Source organism: Schistocerca serialis, chromosome 5, assembly GCF_023864345.2.
Source record: "Schistocerca serialis cubense isolate TAMUIC-IGC-003099 chromosome 5, iqSchSeri2.2, whole genome shotgun sequence".
NCBI classification, from domain to species: Eukaryota; Metazoa; Arthropoda; class Insecta; order Orthoptera; family Acrididae; genus Schistocerca; species Schistocerca serialis.
Window position 1 is genome coordinate 96,479,012 of NC_064642.1, and position 27,539 is coordinate 96,506,550.

The following is a 27,539-nucleotide window of genomic DNA, read 5'->3' on the forward strand; positions in this document are numbered from 1 at the left end:
ATGCAATATTCTCTTCACCATAAGAATAATATGAATGTAAACATTTTGCCATGTATTCTTTCATGTTTGTTGCTATCTCATTGAAATCCTGTCTGCCTAATAAACTACGAAACTAGAGTGAGACAACAGAAAATGCGGAAGAATATACATATCATGTCATGTTTATGTTCTTATTATTCTTATGCCTAATAATGATTCAGTCAGAAATGAAGCACGGCAGTTGACTAGATTTTTAAATCTAAGATGACATTAATTTCTGTGCAGAATCTAATGTACTAAAGAGGCGTCTGCAATGATTTTCAAACGGAGAAAAATTTTCGCTAAACTCTCAGTCAGAACATCTTCTATCATATGCAGTCTATTGTTTGGTTCTTGTTGATCATTATCAAAGAAAGCAGCAGTGTAAGTAACAACAAATAGCAGTCTCTTGCCATTGTTTCGCAAATAAGACGATTTTCTCTCTCATTTTTTTTAATTGTAAGCAGCGGTAGCATGCAAAAAAACAAGCCAAGCTGTGAGTGGTGACAGGCCGTAAACACTCATTATCAGAATGTGACAAACAATGCATGACACAGTACAGTAATGCATTTTCAGCTTAGAGTGACGTAAACACCTAAAACAAAAAGAACGGCACTTACTAGATCAAAGAAAAATAAGCAATCATTGCAAACCAGACGAAGCACGTGAAAAAGGAAGGGTACCCGTATAAATACAGATGGAGCACCTGACACACAGCACTGGCTACCTGGTAAAGCTTAACTGCTAAGCTTACGACTCGAACCAAACTACTGTAGCTATATCGTCATTCATTCGACCTAAATTGTGTCTCATATTACAATGGACCAACAACTTTGTTTCGATTTGGAGGTGTGGCCTAAAACTTTTCTCTCCCCTTGAATTTCGAGTCCCAAATTTCAGGTGCAGCTTAGATTCAGGAAATTTTTTTTCCTTGATTTCAAGCCTCATTTTTCAGGTGCGGCTTAGATTCGAGTGCGGCTTAGATTCGAGTGAATACAGTATCATTGATAGTTAGCAATTGGCTGTCACGGTCTGAAAGAACATTTAGGACTTGTTTTACTGTTGCATTGGTGTTTCTATTCTCATCAATGAAAATATTATCTATAAGACCTGAACAGTAGTTCGTAACCCTTGTGGGGAAGTCTACCATGGGTGTGAGGTTGTATGTGTTCATTATATGTAGCAGTTCAGCTCTACTACTATTATAATCTAGAAAGTTAATGTTAAAGTCTCCTAAGACTAGAGTATTTTTATTTTTTTGATATATATGGAATAGAAGAGATTCGAATTGCTTAAAGAACATACATTGCTTCCCTGATGGGACCCTATACACTGTTACTACAATGAGTGACAAGGTCTTGGTGCTAATTTCTATACCACAAGCTTCAAAATGCTGATCAAAACAGTATTTTGTGAGCTCTAGATATCTATACATTATATTCTTTTTTGCATATATTATTACACCACCCTTCTGCACATTGTTTCTACAAAAGTGAGAGGCAATATGTAAGCCATCTAGATTCAGTATATTGATACCCTCCTTTACATGGTGTTTGGTAAAATAAAGGATATCGGCATTATCAATAGTATTACTGTCACTAATATTCATTGTCAACATTTCTAGTTTACTTCTTAGCTCTCTTATATTTTGATGGAAAATACACAGTTTGTCACATTTAGTATTGACTTTCTGAGGAAGTGAGTTGCTAGGTTTCAAGATGGGTGAGTTTTAGCACAGGCTCATTAGATAATTGATCTTTTGTTGAGTGTCATTTCTGACTGACTTACCTAAGTCATGGTTTTCCCCTTTTTGTTGCAAAACCATAAAAAATCTTGATTGAGTAGAGCAGGTTTTCTAGACCTCAAGCTCCTCTTTTGATTGTAGACTGCTGCAGGCCTTGGTGACACTACAGTAGCTTTGATGGAGCACTGTTATCTACGGTATTTGTTGATCCTGCTGCAGTTAATGTTAATGTTTCCGGTGCTGTAGTTACTGTAGCTAGAGTTAATGACACTTCCACTATTGACGGGACAGTAGATGTAGTAGAAACTGAGCTTGACAAATCATCTATGTCGATTTCTTTACTTGAATTGTTTCTCAATTTATCTGAAGTCACTGCAATTGTATCACTCTGTGATCCTAGATTAGGCTCCACCATACTTACTGCTATTGGTAGATACTGTGATTCATTGAATTGATTTAGGTTAAGTCACACAATCTAGATTTGCCACTGCTGTTCCTGTGCATACCATGTGTTGTGAAGTCTTCTCTTAGACTGGCAGCTTTAAGAAAGCTCACATTGCAGAACAGTTTGCACATTTTCTCAATTTTACAATTTGTAATTTCTATTTCTTTATTTACACAAGATGTTTTTGTTAGGTCATGTTGCTCAGGAATACTAACAATAGTTATTTTGAGTGATGGCACACACTCTAGCATTTTCCTCAGATCTCTTATTGCGTGTTTCACTTCATTTTTGTAAACATCATTTGCTCCAGCTATTATTATAAATGAGTTATTTGAACCTGAGTCTTTGTATTTGTGGATATCTTTCGTAACAACATGCAGAGGCACACCTGGTTTCACAAGACCCATAACATTTACCTTTTCCATTTTTTCTTTCAGTGTTTCAGCTAGCCCTCTTCCATGACTGTTTGAGAATAAGTAAATATTTTCTTGATTTACTTTCCGATTTTCAGCCCTGTCATTTTTCCCCAGCAATAAACTGTTCACCTTATTATCACATTTGTTTCTAATATATAATCTGGTTGTACTTTTTTTGCTTCCAGAATGAGTTAAATGTTTCTCATTGCGACCTTTTGCCATAAGGTATTCACGAGAATTCGCAATGAGTTTCTCTTTTTGCACTACAGTACTGTTTGATAATACCTGATATCTATTACTTAATTTGATATAAAAACTATCTGTAGAAACTTTCGCCTGACGAGCCTTTTTAGGTGTGTAGGACATGTTACAAAGTAGGTCAAAGTGAGTGTCTGCTGCTTTTACGTTTGCCGACTTGGTTTTTTCTACTGAGAAGGCATCTTTTAGTTTGTTTACTTCAGGTTTTAGGTGGTACACATCATTCATTGATGTTGTAACACCACATTGTTCAATGTCTGCATCATATGGCGTGAAAAGTTCATTAATGGCGTTGCACTCATCACTACACAAACACGTTTTATTGATTGCAGTGTAATTTAAACTGAGTGCAACAACACAATTTGAATGAACCCACTGTTGAGCTTCTTCACACATACGGAGTACCTGCGTTACATTTTCTCCACATACATAACACTTAACACCATTATTTTTGTAATTTAAACTGGAACGATTTACCACTTTACCAATAAGTGACGCCATCTTATCCCCTATTCTCCAGAATTGGCTCCCTCGGACTACTATTTGTTCCCAAATTTGAAGAAATGACTGGCGGGACAAAGATATTATTCAAGAGAGGAGGTGATTGCAGCAACTAATAGCTATTTTACAGACTTGGACAATTCCTATTTTTCAGAAGGGATCAACAAATTAGAATAGCATTGGACAAAGTGTATAAGTCTAAAAGGAAACTATGTCGAAAAAAAAAATGTTTACCCCAAACACATAAGTAGTTTTCATTTTTGCATTGACTTTTCAAACGCCCCTCATACAAAAAGCTGTACAATTTGTTGTAGCAGAGCTGGTATATGACATGGCTGCCTTCACAGGTGGCTCAGCCTTTGATGGCGTAATATAAGCTGGTGACAGACTTGAATTAAACCCATCAACCACCAACAGTACCTGCATTTTCACAGCTGCCTTTCCTTCCACACCAAAAAATCCTTCCCATACAGCCTTGTCACTCAGGAATGGCATATTTGCAGTGACAAGAACTCCTTTTCCCAGTATGGTGAAGGTCCCACAAAGATCTACACAGGCAGGCACTATGCCCCAAACCTAATTCCAAACAAATTTCCTGTGCCATTTCTCTACACACTTCCAATCTTACGAAAACCCCTAAGAGCCAGCAACAAAGGAGTGCACTGCACATCAGAGGCTGATACCGAAATAGATGACTTGGTGTGGGATGCATACATGGGCTTTTTAGGTTAGGCCACTCACCATACAAGCCATATATCAATAGCTGTATAGGGCCTAGAATTATGAGTAACATTGAAACAAATGTACTGCCCCACCCCCACCCCTCCCCCACCCCACCCAATGTCCCTTATAGATGAGAGTATTAAACTTTTATTTGTTAACTGCTGGGGTATGTGAAACCAAGTGCCAGAACTTGAAGTGGTCCTAAAAAGCAGTGGAGCTCACATAATACTAGGCACAGAAGTTTATCAAAAACCAAACCTGATAGTAGTGAGACAATTGGTGAAAATTTAACCTCGTATTGAAAGGATTGGCTAATGGTATACGGAGGTGGTGCAGTTGCAGTAGAAAAGGATTTCATGTCTACTGAGATAGAAACTGAAACTGCATGCAAGATTAATCAGACAAGACTTGTATCAGGCGTGGGCATAAACTTATAATTTGATCCTACTGTGCATCGCCTGATTCACCTCCAGACATAACCAAAGATTTGAAGAAACCTCAGTTTCCTGGTACGTGTATTTCCCAGTCATACTGTAATCATTGGAGGAAAATTTAAACAGCTAACAGTCTATTGGGATGGTTACAATCTTGTTAGTAGAGTGTGCAACCAGACATCCTGCAAAACATAACAAAATTCTATCTCTGAAAACTACCTAGAAATAAGACAGTTTGGAAAACCAAAAAACAAAACAAAAACAAAAAAAAGTAAATAAAAAAAGCAACCCAGACAGGAGCAAATGAATCACATTCTATGTCAGGGCTTTTATTACCTATGTTGATGCCCTGAAATGAGGGACATCCTACCCACGATCCTTCCTATCCCTCCTAAAGTGGTGTTCCAGCACCCACCCAACCTCCACAACATCCTAGTCCTGCCCTATGCCACACCCAATCCCAATCTCTTGCCACAGGCATCACATTCCTGTGGAAGATCTAGGTGCAAAACCTGTCCAATCCATCCACCCAGTACTGCCTGTTCCAGTCCTATCATAGGCTTATACTAGCCCACTAACAGCTGGACCGTCTGTGAAAGCAGTCATGCTACATATCAGCTTTTCTGCGACCATTGCACAGCTTATTATTGATATGGCTACCAGCCAGCTGTCACCAGGATAAAATGCCATTGCCAAACTGTGGCCAAGAGCATAGTAGACCACCCTGTGGCACAGCATGCAGCTAAACATAACATGCTTGATTTCAAAGGCTGCTTCAAAGAATAGGCCATCCATATCCTTCCCCCCCCCCCCTCCCCCCCCCCCCCCCCCACCACCACCAACTTTTCTGAGCTGCACAGATGGGAGTTAGCTTTACAACATGTTCTCCAACCTCAAATTTATCGCGGCATCAACTTATGGCAACCTGCTGTCCTCAGAGCCTCCACCCAACCCGTCCCATCCCTTTGTCCTCTCATCTCTTCCCTTTTCACATTCACTCACCCTCTTTGTGTGTTGCCCTTTTCCCTTCACTGCTCTTCTCCTTTTCTGCTCACCATTTTCTCCTCCCCATCCCACCTCCCTATGTTGTACATAACACACTCCACCAAGCAGCATTTTCTCTCCTCCCCCCCCCCCCCCCCCACACCAAACCACACCCTGCTACCCCTCCCCCTTCCCCACCCCACTTTAGATTGCTATTCATTTGATGGTCACTTTTCAGTCAGAGCTGCCTGTCATATGTGTCATGTGTGCATGAGGTGTGCATGCTTGTGTGAATGTGCGTATGTTTTCCTTGCTGAAGAAAGCTTTGGCCAAAAGTTATGATGTGTAACAGTCTTTCCCTTGTGCCTGTCCAAACCTCAATGGGTCATCTTTACTGTGAGGGGTAATCTATCCTTTTCTTAATATTGTTAATATTCCAACCTGGAGTTTCCTTCGGTTGATTCCTCGGCACCTAAATGGATAATTATCTGATGTGGCACCAGCATGTGGATAAGCTAATCAGAAAGTGCAGTTATGCCCAGTATTCATGTAGAAGTGTTTCTTATTTTGGTGCCTTGCAGACATGATTGCTAGTATACAAGCACTTTTAATACTTTCACTACATGTTGTCCTATGTCACAATCTTCTGGGACACTGCAGCTAAGGTAAAAAAGTATTTATCCTAAATCAATCAATAGGAATACTGTGTGAAGCTGAAAATGGAACATTGTGCAGTAGTACCTCCAGGACCCATGAACCATTACACCTATGCACCAATACACACATCAAGAAAAGTTCTGCATCACACCGGTTCCCAGAACTCCTGAAGACATACATTAACTGTGGACACCGTATCACAGACACAGTCCCTTTGACTGTCCAGAGATGTCACTAACCCACCCAAAGATGTAAATAACCATGCATGAGCAGCGCCTATTAGTTGTGGGAGGTCCGACAGCCGATCAGTACCAGTCATTCCTCCAGGAAGGAGGTACACAGCTTGTGTTGTCTGTATTTCAACCGTGCCTAGACAGTCAATACCATGGTTCGATCACGGCCACATTGTAACTTTGTGCCAGGAAGGGCTGTCAAAAGGGAAGTGTCCAGGTGTGTCGGAGGGAACCAAAGCAATGTTGTTCAGACGCAGAGGAGCTACAGAGAGAGAGGAACTGTCAATGACATGCCTTGCTCAGGCTGCCCAATGGCTACTACTGCAGTGGTTGACCACTACCTATGGATTATGGCTCAGAGGGACCCTGACAGCAACATTACCATGTTGAATAATGCTTTTTGTGCAGCCACAGGACGTCATGTTATGACTCAAACTGTGCACAAGTGATGCACAACTTCGCTCCCGATGTCCATGGTGAGGTCCTTCTTTGCAACCACGACACTATGCAGTTTGGTACAGTTGGGCCCAACAACATGTCGAATGGACCGCTCAGAATTGGCATCACGTTCTCTTCACCAATGAGTGTCGGATATACCTTCAACCAGACAGTTGTCGGAGGTGTGTTTGGAGGCAAACCGGTCAGGCTGAATGCCTTAGACACACTGTACAGTGAGTGCAGCAAGGTGGAGGTTCACTGCTGTTTTGGGGTGGCATTATGTGGGGCCAACGTATGCTGCTGGTGGTCAAGGAAGGTGCCGTAGTGCCACCATATCAGAAGCATACTGGCGAGGCATTCATCTTCATGGATGACAATTCGTGCCCCCATCGTGCATATCTTGTGAATGACTTGATTGAAAAGGGCTGTTTATGGATGACATGACCCACCAACCATTCTGAGGGACCTATACCGAATTGCCATTGAAGAGTGGGACAATCTGGACCAACAGCACCTTGATGAACTTGTGGATAGTATGTCACAATGAATACAGACATGCACAAATGCAAGAAGACTTGCCACTGGGTATTAGAAGTACTGCTGTGTACAGCAGTCTGGACCACCACCTCTGAAAGTCTCACTGTATGGTGGTACAACATGCAATGTATGGTTTTCATGAGCAATAACAAGGGTGGATGTGATGTTTATGTTGATCTCTAGTTCAATTTTCTGTACATGTTCTGGAACTCTAGGAACTGAGGTGATGCAAAACTTTTTTTTATGTGTGTATGTGTATATACACCTTAATTGTAATAGAAAGAGTCAATTTAGGATGAACTCTGCAATTCACAACCACAACACTACAAGAAAAATAATTTCCATGTCGACTGCCATTCTATCTCTGGAATCACAAAGGAGTTCTATACTCTGATTGAATTCAACTGAATTTTATTTGATCCTGTAGGATTATATGGTGTACAGTGAATGCACATGTAATATAGGACATGTCAAAAATACAAAAACCTTCATTATCACATACTTTCTAACTGTTCTAGCATCATTGATTACAATTAACAATATTTACAAATTTAATGTGAGCAGTACTCACCAATACTGTAAAATTTCTTTTCCACCAGAAAGCCTTTTAGGTTATTTGAAAACTTAGTGTCATGTTCATTGTCATGCAGTTTTTTAGCCAGACTTCTTAGTAATTTGGTACACGAGTACTGGGGTCCTTTTTCAAGCATTGTCAGTTGGTGGGGTATGCTTCGTACATCATTCTTCCTCCATGTGTTGTGGGTGTGTACACTAGTATTTGTAGTCCAGTCTCCACTCTAGACTATCTTTTATGACATATGGTACAGTTTTATAAATGTACAAGGTGGAAAAAGTTAAAATGCCTAGTCTTTCAAGTAATCTTTCTTCTTTATGTGATTGTGACTGCTTTTTCTAATGTGAACATCCTTTTTATTTCTTAAATGTTTGCGTTTTCCCACACTACCACTCCATACTGCAAGTAAGGTTCGAAGAGTCCATGGTATACTGAGCACAAAATCTCTTTGTCTGTGTAATGTGCAAGCTGCTTCATTATTAATATGATGGAACTAAGTTTCTTAGAGACAGAATTAATATGTTGGTTTCATTTCAGCTTGTTATTCACAGTAATGCCTAAGAATCTAATGGATTCTACTTCTAGTCTTGTTTCATTCACTCTAAACCCATGTGCTCAGCCTTCTCTTTAATTTCTGAACACTGGATACATAGACTTCTTTAGGGCTATAAGAAGTCCATTTCCAGGAGCCATTGCTCTGTGGTGTTTGTAGATATGTATGCTCTTCTCTCAAACTGTGTCACAGTTTGGTCATTGTTCATTATTGTCATGTCATCTGCAAACAATATTTTCTTCTCTTTCTCTTCAACACCTATGTCATTACCAAACAGATTAAACAGTAATGGCCCCATTACAGATCCCTGCAGCATTCCGTATTTGGTAGTTTTGGTTTCTGAGTGATATTCATCCCCTATTGATACATGTGGCTTCCTGTTGCATAGATATGATTCTATCCACTTCCATGCTTGCCCTCAAATATCATAGTTTTCCAATTTTCTTATCAGTATTTCATGATCAATAGTGCGAAATGCTTTCGAGAGATCCAGAAATACAACTTGTTTTTCATCTAAGGACCATATAATATATTCTGTCAGACTGACAGTTGCTGATTCTGTAGAGCTAGCATTCCTGAAACCATGCTGTGATGGTATGAGAATGTTATATTAGTCCAGATACCATAATCAACTAATCTATTATACATAAGCATTTCTAGGATTTTTGAGAAACCTGATATAAGTGAAACAAGCCTGTAGTTCTTGGGGTCATCCGTATCCCCTTTCTTGTACATCCTGCTTATCTTCAGTTTTTCTGGAAAAATTCCATCTCTGAGAGAGCAGGTTTCTACATCCAGCAATGGTGAGATTATTTGCTCATTTACTTGCTTTATTAAATGGTCTGATATTTCATCATCACCAGCTGATTTCTTGGATTTCAATTTCTGTTTATTTTTCCTCAATTCATCTTATGTGACTGGTGTCAAGAGCATGGTTCTGCTTGATTTTTGTGGTAACTTAGTAACCTTCTTTTGGGGATTATTTCTTTCCAGGTTTAAGTTCTCTTCCACATTTATATAGTTATCAGTGAGTATGTTAGCTATTTCTCTACCATCTGTAACCACTGTGTTGTTTATTTTCATTGACCTGATATCGGTTTCTTTGTTTGATCCAGCTTTTTCCTGTGTTTCACCATTAATTGTGTTCCAAGTTGCCTCTGTCTTGTTTCTTGAGTTCATTATGGCAGTACTAATTGCTCATGGTTTTGCCTCTCATATTATTTTTCTTATGTCTTTTGTAGCATTTTATAATTTTCAGCTTCTCCTCTCCACCTCAGATCATACAGCTTCCTTTGCAGTTCTATTATTTCACTGGTAATCCACTTTGTCTGATCCTGCATCTTTTATTGTCTCATTACTTCGGGGAATGCTACAATAAAATGGTGTTTAATTGTTGTAATAAATGAATCAAATATTTCATTTACATTCTGTATCTGTAGGGCTTCATTCCAGGTTTCCCTGGATAATATTGTTTTAAAGATGTTAATATTTTGTTCATTGATGATCCTGATTTCTTTGGTTGTTTGTCTTGGTTCAGCTATTATTTTCTTAGTTCTGCAGAAGCAGATCAGCTGTCCATGATGATCAGATATTTATTTGGACTGCACATGACTCATAATAAGACCTATTGTTGTTGCCTCTGTATTGTATTGTATTAACAATTCTTCAAAATCTTCTCTTGGTTTTGATCATTTTCTCAGTCAACACTGAAGTCTCCACATATATTGATGTTTTTCCTCATATTCATTCTTAGTAGTAAGTTGGCCATTTTTTGGAAAGTTGCTAATCTTGTCACTTGTTGATCTGTACACACAATACAATCTAAAGTCATCAGTCACTACACCAGTAATTTCAAAGTCTTTTTCTCTAGCTATAGGTAATCTCACACCTTTACTGTTTGCAGTCTTTAGTGGCTGTTTTCTATTTTAATATAAGTGGAAACTCCACCACCTGTATGTTTAGATCTACAGATATGACTGTATAAGATATAGTCCTTTATTTTCAAGTTAGCTGTCTGAGTTTCAGTTAGACCATGTTCACTAATACATAGCATATCTGGTTGCATTTCACTTAGGACTACTTCAGCTTCTCATTTCTTGTTACCAACGTACTGAATATTCTGATGTAGTACTTTTATACAACTTTTCTTTTTCTGACTTCCATGTTGTGTGCTGCCTTCTGAGAGCATATTCTGTAGTCCCTCCTTTTTTGTGTGTTGCTTATTTTTTGCTTTTTCTGCTGCAGCAATTGGTTTTTCACCCCCATCAGACCATATCAGTTTCCCTTTCTTCTGATTATTTTGCAGACTTCTGTAAACATTCTGCTGAGGTTTACAGACCCTAATCAGTTTAAATACATACCATCCTTTCTGAGGCAGTTTTCACTCAGAAATTTGTTTGGGTCTATAAAAACAGCAGCAAGACAATCACACTGTTCTTTGATGGCATAGTTCATTTTGGAGGTATATTTGTCACTCACTGATCTTCTTTTTATGATTTTGCTAAGTATCAGCCGGGATCATGAACAGATACTTGTTGCCGAGCGATTCACATTTCTTGTTTTGGTAATAATTTCTTTGTCACTGGTGCTTCTTACTGAATTTGTTTCAAAGCATATAATGACACCACTGTAATTAGTCTTGGTTCCAGAATCCAGTTTTGTATTCGTTTGCTCTGACTTTACCTTGTTTTTAAAATATTTGTTAGTTGTTTCATTCTAATTCCCAGTCTGACGTTGATTTTGTAGTTGGGGACAGAAATATTTTTCAGCAGTGAGTCACCAATTATTAGAAACTCATTTTCATTCCTTTGCTTAACCGCAGTGTTCTATTTTCTTTTATTGTATGTCACCATCTTCCATTCATATTTATCTACAGATTTTTGGCATGCTGAGCTTATTGTGACTTCAGAAATGATGGATGTTTTGTTGTTTATAGTGTTCATAGGCATAAATGTATTTTTGCCGTATTGCTTTTCAGTTTGTTGTATTTCATACACACAGGACTGGTTTGCACATATCAATCTATCATTCTCTTTTTTTATAGTGAATAATTCTGTTTTTAGTGTTTCAATGTCACATTGAAGTAGCTTTATAATTTTGTTTTTTGCATCCACTTCACTTAAAACATTGACCGTTTCATCATGTAAACAGCCATGGCATGTCCACAGAAATTCATAACTGATAAATTTCAAATTTGCTTTCACACACTTTTCATGTAACCAGAAGCCCCATTTTATGCACGAAACACCTTGAATCACTCAGTTTTCACATTCCCTACATGAAGAACTTATTCGTAGTGGGGAGCAGACATGATAATTACAACAATAAATAACCATTTGCACTCCCATCACTGACTATGAATACTTTTATTCACACAGCTTATGCACATCATATATAGCATCGCATCGAGTGTGTACTACAGAGAACTGATATGGCAAAGATACAATTGTTGTTGCTGCGGTAGGGCAACGATATTATTGGTGGGTAGAGCCCTCCCCCCCCCCCCTCCCCCCCCCCCCCCCCCCCCGCAAGTGTGGAGCACAGTGACTGGTGTACGTCATGATGCATTGTCCTGTTGGTGATGGCAACGGCCACCATATTTTAGTCCGCCAGGTGCCTGGGCAGCCGTAAAAGGTGGCCAGCATGTGGCGTCAGTGGCGGTGCTGATGGGGTACTGGCAGTGTCCATTGAGGTGTTGGTGGCTGATGGTGTGTCATCTGGTCTTGGTAAGGTTGTAGGTCCACCAGTGGCAGTGTCTGGGGTGTCAGTCATCGTTATGGAGTGCTCTGAGGCTTACATGAGCAGATAGCCATACGAAGGAAGAATGGATTTCAGACCTGTTGTTTCAATTGTAGGCAAAAGGGGCATGGTATGCTCTAATGACCTCAAGACCATGCTATAGCCCGACTGTCTATTGTCAGATTTGGCCGTAACCACAAGTAATGAGCCTGCAGTGTTACGAAATGTCTTCTAGGAGGTAGTCTCACAGGTCTAGGCCAACTGTAAATTGGCTTGAGGGGCTGGAGCTGGGGCCAGTGGAGGGTAAACACTATATGTCTCTGCTAAAGTCCACGCCAGTTTTAGGCAGTTCAGTGACACAGTTGTCCTTTTTCCAGCTTGCAAGATATCAAGAGTTTTTGGCCTCCATTTCAACAGATATCAAGAGTTTTTGGCCTCCATTTCAACACCCTGTATGGGCCACTGTACACAGGGTGGAGGGCAAGTGTGTCAGCATCAGTCCTGACCATGATGTGTGTACACGATTGGAAGTCCTTGTGCACAAAGATGGTTTGGCATGGTGTGACGGTGGTGGGATGCGTTTTACTAGGTCCGCCAGGTTAACGTCCACAGGGTCAGTGGTTTGTGATATGAACTCTGCTGGGAGAGTGATCAGTTCCCCATAGAGCCCCTCTGCCAGCGAGGAATCCATACAATCTTTTTAGGCAGCTTGTATGTCCAGCAGCACCCAGAGGAGGGCCTCCGTCTACTCCTGTTTGTAGCGCTATATTGAGGGTGCGGTGCCACCGTTCTGTAAGTCTGTTGGATTGAGGATAGAAGGCTATCGTGTGGAACCGGTGGCACCTACAGAGATGGCAGAGCTCAAAGAACAGGGCCAACTCAAACTGCCAGCCCTGGTCAGTTGGCAGGGACTCTGGGCAGCCGAAGTGTGCAATCCATAGTGTGATGAAAGCTTGGGTGACAGTGTTGGCTGATATCAGTCAGTGGTGTGGCCTCCACCCATTGAGTTGTCCTGACTATGGCTGATAAGATGTACTTGTATCCATTTGAATCTGGGAGTGACCCCAACAGGTCTATGTGGACATCTTGGAAACAGCCCTTGAGGGTGGGGAATTTCCCAAAGGGTGGTTAGGCATGGCATCCTGTCTTGGCCTGCTGGCATTGGATGCAGGCTCTCTTTCGAACAGTGCAGTCTCATTTAATGTTAGTCCAAACAATGTGTTCTATTATGAGTTTCAGTGTCGGACATACTCGTCCAGGGTGAGGCAAGTGCAGAGGGGGTCAAAAACTGTCTTCCTGAAGTTCTGTGGGATGACTGATCATTGCCTACCAAGAGATCTGTTGTGCCAAACTAGTTTGGTTGTCCAGGTGATGGTTCACTTCTTGAGCTGGAGGCCCGTTGTATGTCCAGATAACAGGTTTTGAAGGTCAGTATGAGTTGCTTGTGCCTCCACTAGTTGGTCGAAGTCAAGGTATGCTGCAGCGAGTCATAAGAGGTAGTCAACTACCATGTTTTCTGCTCCCTGTACATAGTGGACGTCTGTAATATATTGTGAAATTGAGTCCAGGTGGCAGAATCATTGAGGGGAGGTAATGGCTGGCAGATTTTTAATAGCGTCAGCCAGAGGTCAGTTGTCTGAGTAGATAATAAGCGGCCAGCCCTCAATGTTATCTCAGAAGTATTGGACCATCTCCTATATTGCCAAAAGCACACAGTTGAAGTTTGACCACATTTTTGGAGTCAGTAAGTTTCCGTGAGAAAAACCATGGGAATTGGGTTGCAACAGTGACTTCCTGTTGTAGCACAGCCCCAATCACCAGGTCGCTGGCATCAGCCATTATAACCATATGGGCATCCAGCGATGGGAGTGCGAGGGTGGTGGTCTGCACAAGCTCAGTACTGATGTTCTCGAAAGCTGCTTGCATATCAGGAGTCCAAGTCAGCTTATGTTTGCCTTCTTGCTGAAGAGTGACTCTGTGAGTGGCAGAAGTTTTTTTTGTGGGATGGGGGAGGTGTTGTCAGTAAAAATTAAATAACCCCTAAAAAAACAGTACAACTCTTGATAGTCCATCAGGGGTGGTAGGTTATTCATTTGGTCTATCTTTTCCAGGGTGTGGCAGATGCCTGAAGCATCAATGAGGTGGCCTATGAACGTAACACATTTTTTCCGGAGTTGGTATTTGTCCTCGTTGACCACAACACCATGCTCTGCTAGTTTTTGAATATTGCTTGGAGGTGTTTCTCATAATCATAAGCTGTTCTTGAGAAGATAATTACATCGTCCAAGTAACAGCAAAAGTGCATGGTAAAAAACAAGCCTTCAGTGAATCATGGCCAAGTCTGTGCTATGTTCTTTAGTCTGAAGGGCATAAAGAGGAATTCATATTGGCCAAATGGTGTAATTATTGCCATCTTTGGGATGTCCTCTGTTGCCACTGGGATCTGCGAATAAGCTCTTTTGCAGTCTATCACAGGAAACATGGTTGCACCAGCCAGTTCCTTGGAGAACTCCTCAGTATTGGGCATGAGGTAACTATCAGTGATGGGGCATGCATTAAAATGTCTATAGTCCCCGCACAGGCACCACGTTTTATCTTTTTTCATTCTCATAGCAGTCAGTGAGGCCAATGCACTGTCTGATGGCCTGCTGTTGCCCTCATGTAAAGAGGCAACAGTTCCTTGATCATGGCCTTGGCCACCTTTAGTTTATGAGGGGCATGGCAGTGGGGCTGGTGTCAGATCAGGGTAGTATTAATTCTGTGTACAGTACTCTTGCGTACGATGTTAATCTTTTTGTGATTCTGATGTGGAGGAGCATGTGAGGCACATGATCTGCTCGCAGAGGCGATATCATTGTTTACACGCAACCCACTCATGAGAGCAATATCACTGTTTTTGTGACGTCCACTCACAGGAGACTCATCACCAGAAGTAAGAGGCACTGGTGAGACATGTGGTTCTCAAGGCCTGGTGGCATCTCAGTCGGGCAGCTCTCATTGTTGCTGGTGCAACAACAGCTGTTGCCGTGTGATGTGCAGTTGTGCCGTGACTTTGCAGCAGTGGTTGCAGATGTGTTTGTTAGCTGCTCATGAGAGAGCATTGGTGCAGCATAGGTTGGTGTACACAGTAGTCATGGTTTTAAACTCCTCAAACAATGCCTGGTAACGCCAGTTTCAGTCCTGTTTCAGAGGTAGGAGGAGCAGGTGGTGGTGTCTCATCCATCTGTGGGTTGTCACTTTTTACTGGACTGACCGGCATGTGGCAGTCATGATGTATTATTAAGGCCCTACCCACGTCCAGCAGAATATTACAATGCCTCAAAAAATCTGTGCCCAACACTGGCTCCATGGCATCAACCATGAAAAATGTCCATGGGTGAGGGGTATGGTTGTCCAGTTGAACTGTGACAGAAGCTGTGCCTATCATGGGAATCACTGAATCATTCATCACGTGTAGTTGTATAGCAGATAGTGTACAATTTCCAGGTGCCAGCTGAGATGGCAGCATGCTAACATCAGTGCCCATGTTGACTAGGAAGTAAACTCTAAGACAGTTGTTGTAGACGAAGAGCCACATGCCATTAGAATGTAGACACGGGATATGATGAGTGTTGTCATGTTTCATAGTGAGACGGCTTGAAGCAGGGAAGCAACCTGATGCATCTGTGTAAGGCCACTGTATTAGTTTGGGTAGCTCCAGGGTCAATGACTGCAGCATGCATCAGCACTGAAGGGTGCGCTGAACCAGCAGACCGGCAGGGGCAGTATGGCCAAGTAGGAGCAATGTTCTGGGCGGCTGAGTTGTTTAGATGATTAGGCATGGGTTAACAGCTGGGTGTGAGTGCAGCAGGTGGTTGTTTATATTCCTCTACAAACACAGTGCTTGGGTCCGTCATGGTATCTGATTGTTGGTGCATCGCTACAGTGGAGTCTTGTGAGGCTGCTGCAGGCATGGCATGGAAGGGCTCAGCTGAAGTGAGAGCAGCTCAGCAACTGTCAGTAGACCAGGCACTGCACAGTGAATACTGCCAGAGCTGATGCGAGTGTTTATCGAGACATGATGTTGCGTGGGGACAATCATTCGGTCAGTAAGGTGTAATGGGGTTACCAGCAGTTTGTTCCCGTGCATTAACATGGATGTGATTAATGTTTTCAGGCAGCTCGAGAAGCCATAGTGACCATAGAGGATGATCTCATAAGAGGTTTGTGTCAATTCGGAATTGCAACCTGCACCAGAGCACTAATGGGGTATCATGGCCCAGCAACGTCTCAGCGATGGCTAGGTGGAGTTATTGTTCAGGTGAACGTGACAGGCACTGTGGTATGAGCGTCTTTCTGTCTTGTAGCTGCCAGTGGTTTGTGCATGCAATAGGAGGTCAGTGGTAAGATTGGTGTTGGTGTGAAGGTGGTTCAAAAGCACCAAAAACTTGCCATGATCGTCTGTGATCCTGGCCGACTGCAGCATGCACTCACAGAATACGAACCATACTTGTGGGAAATCTATTTGTAGCAGTGACAAATATATCTTGGTGTGTGGCCAGTTATAATCTGCTTGGTGGTGAGGATATGGGACCAGTATGAAGTTGTTGCAATCACATGAAGTACATTGTGTGGTTTCATGAGCACCATTTGGTGGTGCTGATAGAGGCAGCAGCTGGCATCATGGTGGGGTAATCACTGTTGATGTGTCAGTAATGCAGGTGTCGTGATCGATTATCATGGGATGCGGCACTTGCCATGGCTGATGCTTTGGCGTCATGAAGGACAGCGTAGTAGTGGCGTGCCAAGGAATGTGGTATGGTGGACAGTTCTGGTTGGTGGCAATCATGGTGGATGGTGCATCAGTGTAGTTCACCCAACATGGCGGCTGTTGTAGGTGCTCTTTGTGCTCCCGCAGTGCATGGGTCATAGTTGAGGTCAGGCTTACCATACTGATATGCTGTGATCATGAGGTGTGAAAACCCTGCACGGTTGCAGGTAGACATGGTGTGCCTGCCTGTTGAGTGACATCAAGTGGCAGGCATAGCATGGAGCACAGCAAGGCTGTTGTTGATGTGACATCATTGTGATGACGTGGTGCAGGTTGCAGCATGGCCATGACAAGTGTGACGTCACCCAGGTGATGTATGGTATTGCACAGAAAGTAAAGTTCAGACTTAGGCTGTGGAAAAAGTGGTCTGGCACAGGAAGGTCACTTGTAGGATGGATTTTTCCACAGTAACCCATAAATATCGGTTCTCTGCAATGGAAGGCAATCATATATGGCGGCAATTGTCAGCAGTTGTTGTACTCTGGAGGGTGTCTATAATTTGGTACATTGCACATGGAATGTCAATACACACTGAGGCATTAGAATGAAAATGAGTATGGTGTAGTTCTTTAACACTGTCACTGTTAGGTTGCTGTCACAGGACATCCAACTCTTTGTTTGTCACACAGGTCAGATTTTCCTGCCTCAACATCTTTAAACTTACTCTCCCAATGATGCACGGTACTCACATCAACACAATCATCATAACCTGGTTTCATTTCCTGATGAATCTCCTTTGGAGTGACACCTTCTGCTGTCACATTGACTGACCGTCTATGATGGGTTGCATACTTTACACTGTAACAACACAACCGTTAAATGCTAAGACTTCCCACCAACTGGACCTGTAGAGAAGAGGCTATGGAACAAGCCAGTACCTGCCGTGTACCAATGCTACCAACTGTTGAAGAGTTACTGAGGTGGATGCATTACTTTTCAGACAACCCTCATAAATTCTTTTGCTTTAATTTCAAAGAGCCCTTACATATTTCCGCTTGTTTTCAGCTGCTTAGGATTCCATCATTGTTGTTCTGTGTTCACAGTTAAGGAAATTTTCATTCTTCCCTCCTTGCACTTTTGGTTAATTCTGCGAAATATACATATAAAAAATGCAGTAAATTCCAAAAGACATTTGAGCTATAAATAGATTTTAGGTTCTATTTTAATTCCATACTGCTATTCTCCCCCTCTGTCCCTCTCTCTTCTTCTTCTTATTCTTCTACTACTACTACTACTACTACTACTACTCCCCCCTCCCCCCTCCCAGAATGTGAGTGAATGATTTCACAGTATTACATATTTATTGACTAAAATTTCTAATAAATCTAATTCCCTCAAATGTCTCTTCATGAACTGTTGCTACCACTCATGAGCATTTAATATCAGTCTAAAATTTTGAATTTGGTAATAAGGACTGTCTTCTGACTACAGGAGGGAGAAAACATTCTTGAAGTGAGATTTCAGTCTGCAGTGATATCAGCCTTGGAACGTTTTATGGCAGAAGATTATATTGTACCACCTGAGTGTGTACCAGATGAATATCATGGAGAATGCCATGTAAATTTTTTGCGTAAAATGCAGTCATCTTTCTCTTGGGATTGGGGACCTGCTTTCCCATCAGTCAGCATATGGTAAGCAAGTTAATTTCTCTCATGTGTGTGTGCGTGTGTTCTTGTGTGTGTGTGTGTGTGTGTGTGTGTGTGTGTGTGTGTGTGTGTGTGTGTGTGTGTATGTGTGTGCGTGTGTGTGTGTGTGTGTGTGTGTGTGTGTGCGTGCATGCATGCGTGCATGCAGCATGCGTCTGTTCATGCGTGTTTACAGTGGCTGATTCTAGAATTACAAAATGTGTGCTTACCTCCAATGAGTGTCACCTTTATATGTATACAATCATACTACTGTAAGCAACATGTTATACAGAGTAGCCAAAGTAAAATTGGCCCTATCTTAACATTATGCTACAGCTGTTAAAATTTTTTTGGTGATTAATGGTACTTGTTCTGTGAGTTCACTTACATGGATAGCCTCAATCAGGTCTCGTCTGACTAAATAAAAAATTGAAGATTCAGTTGCCCAACACCACCAGCACTGCTGAAAGTGTTCATGTTGATCTCTAAATTTTCACTCATGCACAACAGAAAATTTGCATGGATAACAATGCAATACATTTTGATAATTCTCTGACATGATTATATTTTAATTATTGGTTGCTTGACTATCTACCATTGTAATTTTATCAGAATTTTCTGCCTGCCATCTCCTACTTGCACAGAGTTTTCTGTGCATGGACTCATTTTAGATAAATGTAGTCTACAGTAAATGGATGTCTTACAATAATATAAACTTGTCTTATTTCTAATTTAGCATACGATACAAAATTAAAGATAAAATATCTATTATTGAAGTACTGAAGTAGGACGTTTACTACTATTTAACAGTTACTTTGATATGCACATTTACAGAAAGGCTGTCAGACACATGAATAGAGTGACTTGAAGGTAGCTCCTTCATCAGGAGAAATTAAAACTTGAAATGTAAACTAAGGACTAGAGACTAGTACATGTAAAACCTGTTACATTTATTGTTGCTTCCACCTCATTTTCAGAAAGATTTCTGACTGAGCTAGTGTGTTTTTTTTCCTCTGAGTGGTCCAACTATTCATAAATCATCAGCGCTGAAATTCAATATGTATTTTTCTGTTTCCAGGGCTCTCGAGTGTCCAGCCGGATGTGATCGTTGAAGTCCCACGACATTTCGGCGAATAACCTTTCCACCATCATCAGGTGGTTCTGATGGAATATTATGGGACTTCAACGATCGCATCCGGCTGGACACCTGAGAGCCCTGGAAACAACACAAACACTGGAAAAGCCTCTGATCACATGTATTTTCCTGTTCACAAGTCCATCTATCTTGATGTATTTGCTCCTGCCTCAGATGCTGACAAGTTGGTGCTTCCTCTGTCACATGTGTTGATAAGCATTTCTGAAATTTGTTAATAACAGATATAATTTTAAATATTAGGAAGTCTTTTCTGAAGGTATTTGTCAAGAGTGTATCTTGTAGAGAAGTAAAACATGGATGATAAACTGTTCAGACACGAAGAGAACAGAAGCTCTGTAAATGTGGCACCACTGAAGAACGTTGTAGATTAAATGGTTAGATCATATAACTAATTAGGACGTATTCCTTCATCTTCACAAAAAGAAACTATACTAATTATACTATTTGTAAACAATTTACACATTGTCTGAAAGGTTCGACATGTCACTCATTCATCAGCACACGTATATAAACTACAGAGGCTCCATGTTTGTTTTGGACCATCACCTGTGGACAAAAAGATTCAGCAAGGAGTTTGACTTAAAAACAACCTTAATGGTGTTAAAGAAGTGACATTTTTCATCTCTAGCAGAGCACACACTATAAAGAAGGAACAGATGGAAATGAATGACAAGTTGAAACTCTAAGCCAGTCAGGACTTCCACAGGTGCCATAATTCAATTGATAGTGCACTGCTTGCAAAAGGCAGGATCAGAACTGATCACAGCCTCCTATTTCATCGATTGGAAGACTTGAACCAGAGCCTTTGAAGGTTCTGTGACAAGCTAGGCTGCAACTTCCTAGCTTTGAACCATGAAGTTGAGAAGTGTAGGGTCCTGTGTACTCTGCACATCAGAGGCTGATACCAAAATAAATGACTTTGTGTGGGCTGCACACAAGGGCTTTTTAGAGTAGGCAACTCACCATCCAATTCTGATAACAGTAGCTGTATCAGACCCGGAATTATGAGTAAAATTGAAAGAGGTGTGCCATCCCCATCATCCCCATCCCACCCCCACCCCTGCCTCCATATGACCCCCATAGATGAGAGTATTCAATTCCTATTCGTTAGCTGCTGAGGCATGTGCATCAAAGTCCCAGAACTTGAAGTTCTCCTAAAAAGCAGTGGAGCTCACATAATACTAGTACAGAAAGTTTATTAAAACCCAAAATTGGTAATAGTGAGACAATTAGTCAAAATTTAATTTATTGAAAGGATTGACTAATGGTAAATAGAGGTGGTGTATATGTTGCAGTTGAAAAGGATTTCATATCTACTGAGATAGGAACTGAAGCTGCATGTATGACTATTCGGACAAGACTTGTATCAGGGATGGGCATAACTACCTCATTTATAAATTTTATGAGCCCCTCTGTTTGCTCTAGCAGATGATTTTCTCTTGCATCCACACACGCATGCTCTCGAAGTATCAGCATTGTAGTGGACACCTGCAAACTGAAATTTCTTTTCACCTCTACCACAGGCTACCTATCATCTTTCATCCAGAATTCCCATCCACTCGTGAGCTAGGCATTCTTCGGCAAGTGCAAGTGACAAAAGGTTGATGCAATATATATGCAAATGCTCTGCCTTTCAATGTGAACCAGAGCTGTTATTTGTGAACCAGTGCTAGTGTTTGTGAACCAATGCTAGTGATTGTGAGCCTGTGCTTCTGTGTGTGAAACCTTTCGTTTTCGACCAGTACTCTCAGTGAGGACCCAGAGAGAGCTGTGTGCTGTATATTCGAGAACAAATTGGATGAGTTGACGTTGTGCCATCACTTGGGGCAGATAGCTAGCAAGTGCAATAGCTTCCTGAGGAGGATCAATCCAGTAGTTCATGACTCGCATGCCATTTTCCTTTCAGTTTCCTTACAATGCTTTGGGGAGTCACCTGTCAGTTTCTGGAGGACATAAATCCCATGTTTGGCAGCACACATAAACACATTGTATGTTGGACTGCTTTGTTCCAGCACTGAGAACCCATGTGGTCTGTCCCCTAGAATTAGCACACAGCTTTGCATCTCCTTTTACATGCAACAGTGTATTGTGAGTTTCCCCCTTAATTTTATTCGCAGCTACCCTTGGCCTTCGCTAGTGATGAACTTTATGTGTCCATGTTGGGCTTTTGGACTTAGTGTAATTCAAGAGAAGGCCTACAAACTTTAAGCATGTGTTCATTCCCATACTGGCACTGATAAACTGAGAATTTTCACAGTGTGATCACACCTAAATTGTGTCTGTATTGAACATGCCCCTTTTGTTATTGTTATATGTCATACAGTGACCTCTACCTTAATAAATAGTTAGTGCTGCCAAAAGATTGCTACATTCAGTGCACATTCCCTGTTAGATAGTCTTTTGTGCACCTCTGTGTTGCTCCATAAGCTCCATCCAGATTTTACTCATTGTTTCCATTCTCCATCCCAGTCAGATTCATCCTAAAAATGCCTGATATGCAGTCTACATCAAGGAAACATTCCACTGTGCAGACACCTGAAATGTCATCCACATCGGAATGTGTTTCATCCAAACCACTGGATCAGGCAGCTTGCACAGCTCTTGAGTGCCTCTATGCCTCAGTCACATCATCAACCTATCTGTTAAACAGAGCTTTTACCCATCTCCTCACCATTGACACCTGTGGCCTGTGCCGATGGTTCTTCTCTGTCAAGGTGATCTTTGCCAGGTCTGGAATTATGAATGACACAACAAACTTCACCCTTACTATCACCAAGCTCGAGTCTGCTGCCATGGCAGAAGCTTACAACACCATCCCTAGCCCTCTGCAGTTCAACAAGTACAGTAAATTGAAAGAGCGCCTCATCACATAACTGGCATCATTCAAAATGCAGCACTCCCGGCCACTATTCCAACATGAGACCCACCCAGCTCCTGTAGCATCCCACATCATGCTGGACAAGCATTTAATTCACATCTGGAATTCTCATTTCCTGCTGCGATCTTTACATTGTTTCTTGTATGGAACCATACAGACATCAATGCCACTGTCATCATAGTGCACCAGGTATTTGAGTCACTTGGCCCATCACTGGCTGTTGTTGCCACTGCCTTGTCCCCTTATCCTTATCCCCAACCCCATTGCTCCAGTCCCCTCCTGCCATCATACCATTGGAATTAATACCAAAATTAATCAAATACATGTTCGTAAGCTAGTGCTACAGTGGAACTCAACAGACTTTAAGGGTGGAGTTGGTTGGTGCTACAAGTTTCTGAAGTGTCATGGACTTAGCACGCACACCAAAACCAAAATATTTAAGAAAATTCCACAAGAGTATGAAGACAAAATATTATCTTTCCATTGATTTATTATTCAATATTGAAAGAAAACCAATATGGAACTAAGCCAAATAGTGAATATGTATGAAACTCTTCTGACATTTGATGTGCCAAGTAACAGAACTGAAGCCATGAAAGATGCTAGAACTGTAACTATAAAAACAAGTGGAGATAAAAAAAATGCACTACATTGTTGTCCTTTCATGTTGTGCTGACAGTGCTAAATTTAATCCAGCAATAATTTTCAAGCACAAAACAATGCCAAAGGCTTCTGAAATACTCCTGGGTGTTGTTGTTCATGTACATACAAGGGTTTGATGGACAAGGCTGGTACGAAATTATGGGTTTACAGAGTGTGGGAGAGGAGGAAAGGTGCTTTATTGAAGAGGAGTTCTCTTCTTGTGCTAGATCAGTTTAGAAGTCATTTGAAAAATTATGTGAACAAGAAACTGAGACAGGGAAACACAGAGCTTGCTGTTATTACATGAGAACTTACTTCACAACTGCAACCTCTTGATGTCTCAATAAATGAACCAGTTAAAGTGTGTATGAAAGAGAATTGGAACAGATGGATGATGGATGAAACCCAAAATGAATTCATGCCAAACAGAGCTTTAATACAACGTACAATCAAACAAGTGTGTTAGTGGATAAAAAAATTGTGGCCTAGAGTGAGAGAAGACATTATTTTTAAATCTTTCAAGAAGAATATCTTAAGTAAGACTCTCAATGGCAGTGAAGACCATCTTATATATGAAGAAGACAACAATGACAGTGAAGAGGAAGAAGAAGAAGAAGAAGAAGAAAGTTCAGATGATGATTCTCAGGGATTTTAAAAATCAGTTCAGTTTTATGAACTAAGAATTTTTTATTAGTCTGGCTTTGTAATCTAATAATAAAAATGGTAAAAATGTTTTTTAATTGCTTAAAAATTAAGGTGCATCTTATAGTCTATAGTGTCTTATAGTCAAAAAATATGATAGATGACACAGAACTTGTCAACAGTGTTAGAAGCTGGAACACACAGCACATCTGCATTCTACTGTGTCTCAAATGAAGTTACAATGAAAACAAAATATAAGTTGATGAAAGTGAAAGGAAGGAAGCAGTTGTCTATTTCTTTACACTGACAAAAGTAGTTTTGTGCAACAGCCAATACAAATGATGGATTTCATTGAAGTTGTCATAAGTAAAAATACATACTTTGCATCATTCAAAATTATTCATATTATCAGTTATACAAGTGTTGTTGTGTACAGGTCATCTGAGTATAATGCCTCACACATATTGTGTTAGCTTTAGGAGCTCCAAGGCAGATGGAGAAACTGTGACAGTGCAAACAAATTAGTCTCACACAAATATATACTTTATTGTTCTGCAATACTTACATTGTACAGCATCTTGTTGGATGCACTTGCAGATAGATACAGCTAAGCAGTGGTCTGTCAAGGCCTTCGTTACTGAATACAATGTCAACTAGACTATGTCCATCCTGGATGCCACACTGTCAATCACTGTAGTAAATATTAGTCCTATGTGAAGGCTATAGGTGACTCCATCCTTAGACTAAGCCTCACAGGCTGATCTCCACTACAAACTGCAACCCTGCAACTCTGTACTAGAACTGTCGTATGCTAATGCCAAACATAAACCATATGTTGCTGCCTGTGGCCACCACTTATCATGATGTAATAGTCCACCTTATAGGTGGTGACATAGAGTTTGCTGATTGGGCCTCACTTGTGGTTGGCAGTGAATTTCGAAGTGCCGCCAATGGCATCAGTCACTAACTGTTTCAGTGCACCAGCTCTGATTGTGTCCATTGGCAATGACACACGAATATATGCTGATCTTTCTGAGATATACATCTGCTATGGCTTATTACATCTTCCTCAGAAACAAAGCATGTTAGAAACAAAATTAATTCTTATTTCAAATTCTTTAATCCATGTAGTCACCCTTAAGATTGCTCCTCATTCTTGTAAGTGTAAATGTAGATAAGAATTTAATACTAGCTGTTTAAATTTCCAGGAAAAATGTAGAGCTGCTTGCTGCAAATAATGGTTACATCAAGAATTACTATGTTTCTGTGCTGTTTAATGAAACAAGCCAGGTGTATGAGGTAACTCAGCATGTGGAGATTTCTCCTTATGATACTATGTGTGATCAGTTAACATTAGGAATAAATACACTTCCAGGAGGAAATAACAGAAATCAAGCAAAGACGATGAAAATAACATCAGACCAATTGGTTGATCCTCAGTTTGAAGCCACATGGTATTATCCAGAGGTCAGTATATGAACATATATCTCTTTTCAGTAGAAAGTTTGAGGTGGTTTATCTATTTGTGTGTGTGTGTGTGTGTGTGTGTGTGTGTGTGTGTGTGTGTGTGTGTGTGTGTGTGAATGCAATGCAATTTCTCAATTTTCTCATTAGAGGCATAGATCAACTTTCTTTGGTTCACTTACTCTGTTCCTTTCATACCACATATATTAGTGCATATCATCCTGTTTCCCACTTCACACATCTCTCTCTCTCTCTCTCTCTCTCTCTCTCTCTCTCTCTCTTCTGTATGGTACATTTATTTTGAGACCAACTCCTAAATAGTTGTTTATTGTACCTTTGTCTACCATTTAAATACTTACTTGCACCACCTTAGACAGTTATCATTGGCAATTGTTATTACTGACTTACCAGTATCTTATTGTGGTTAATATCTGTTACCATAGAATTACGCATTGTAGAGCTTATATTAGGTTATCCAAAGCTGATGTGAACTTACAATGCTATGGATTCTGACAACATCTTCTTACTCTAACCTGGTTGTTAGCACATCATTAAGCATAATTTAACTCGTACACTTTTCAGTCCTCCCTTCATTAACACGACACTGCTAAAATCTGCATAATGCAGTGCACACAACAATATGTTACATGGTAAATATGTAAAGCAGTAAATGAAATAAAAGAAAAATTTGGTGTAGGTATTAAAATCCATGGAGAAGAAATAAAAACTTTGAGGTTTGCCGATGACATTGTAATTCTGTCAGAGACAACAAAGGACTTGGAAGAGCAGTTGAACGGAATGGACAGTGTCTTGAAAGGAGGATATAAGATGAACATCAACAAAAGCAAAATGAGGATAATGGAATGTAATCGAATTAAGTCGGGTGATGCTGAGGGAATTAGATTAGGAAATAAGACACTTAAAGTAGTAGATGAGTTTTGCTATTTAGGGAGCAAAATAACTGATGATGGTCGAAGTAGAGAGGATATAAAATGTAGACTGCCAATGGCAAGGAAAGCGTTTCTGAAGAAGAGAAATTTGTTAACATCGAGTATAGATTTAAATGTCAGGAAGTCATTTCTTAAAGTATTTGTATGGAGTGTAGCCATGTATGGAAGTGAAACGTGGATGATAAATAGTTTAGACAAGAAGAGAATAGAAGCTTTCGAAATGTGGTGCTACAGAAGAATTCTGAAGATTAGATGGGTAGATAACATAACTAATGAGGAGGTATTGAATAGGATTGGGGAGAAGAGGAGTTTGTGGCACAACTTGACAAGAAGAAGGGACCGGTTGATAGGACATGTGCTGAGGCATCAGGAGATCACAAATTTAGCACTGGAGGGCAGTGTGGAGGGTAAAAATCGTAGAGGGAGACCAAGAGATGAATACACTAGGCAGATTCAGAAGGATGTAGGTTGCAGTAAGTACTGGGAGATGAAGAAGCTTGCACAGGATAGAGTAGCATGGAGAGCTGCATCAAACCAGTCTCAGGACTGAAGACCACAACAACAACAACATGTATTTTAAGGACAAATGCATCAGTTCTTTCCAGAGGGCATACATACATACATAGAACTTTAGAAAATATAAACAAAAATTCATGCTATAACTGAATCTTTTGTACTTCAGGAAGGCTTATTCTGTTTCTAACTGAAGAGGTAATTTTTTTTCTGTTTAACACAAAACACAACCTTTCTGATTAATGCAGTAGGTCCATGTAAACATTTATCACTGTGAATTTGTAATCCTGGTTAATTTTGCCAAAAAAATGATATGTTGGAAAAAAACTTATGCAGAAAAGAAAGGAGTCTCTCTAAGGATTATTGAATATGGAAGAGGGAAAATAGAACCATTACCCAAAAGAGTGAACTAAAAAAGGAAAGAAGAGATCAGGAATGTTGAGACTTTAGGAGAAAAGACAATAACCCCAAGGACAGATACCCTTCCAGTCTACAACACAGAGTCCCTCCCTGTGGGTGCATCACAGGTAAACTGGAAGATAGTGATGTTCATAGATTCTGTGGAATGGTCGTCACCATCTTCATGCCCACAGGCTCCAAAAAGTG

The 27,539-nt window shown here is 40.7% G+C and overlaps 1 protein-coding gene across 1 annotated transcript in view; it reads left to right on the top strand.

The window, feature by feature from the left end:
• The window catches only part of LOC126481767 (beta-mannosidase-like), a 279,943-nt gene that overhangs the window by 91,131 nt on the left and 161,273 nt on the right, over positions 1-27,539 (top strand). The window contains exons 4-5 of the mRNA XM_050105721.1: positions 18,495-18,694; positions 25,215-25,473. Coding sequence (XP_049961678.1) covers positions 18,495-18,694; positions 25,215-25,473 — 459 coding nt within the window. The remainder of the gene's footprint in view (positions 1-18,494; positions 18,695-25,214; positions 25,474-27,539) is intronic.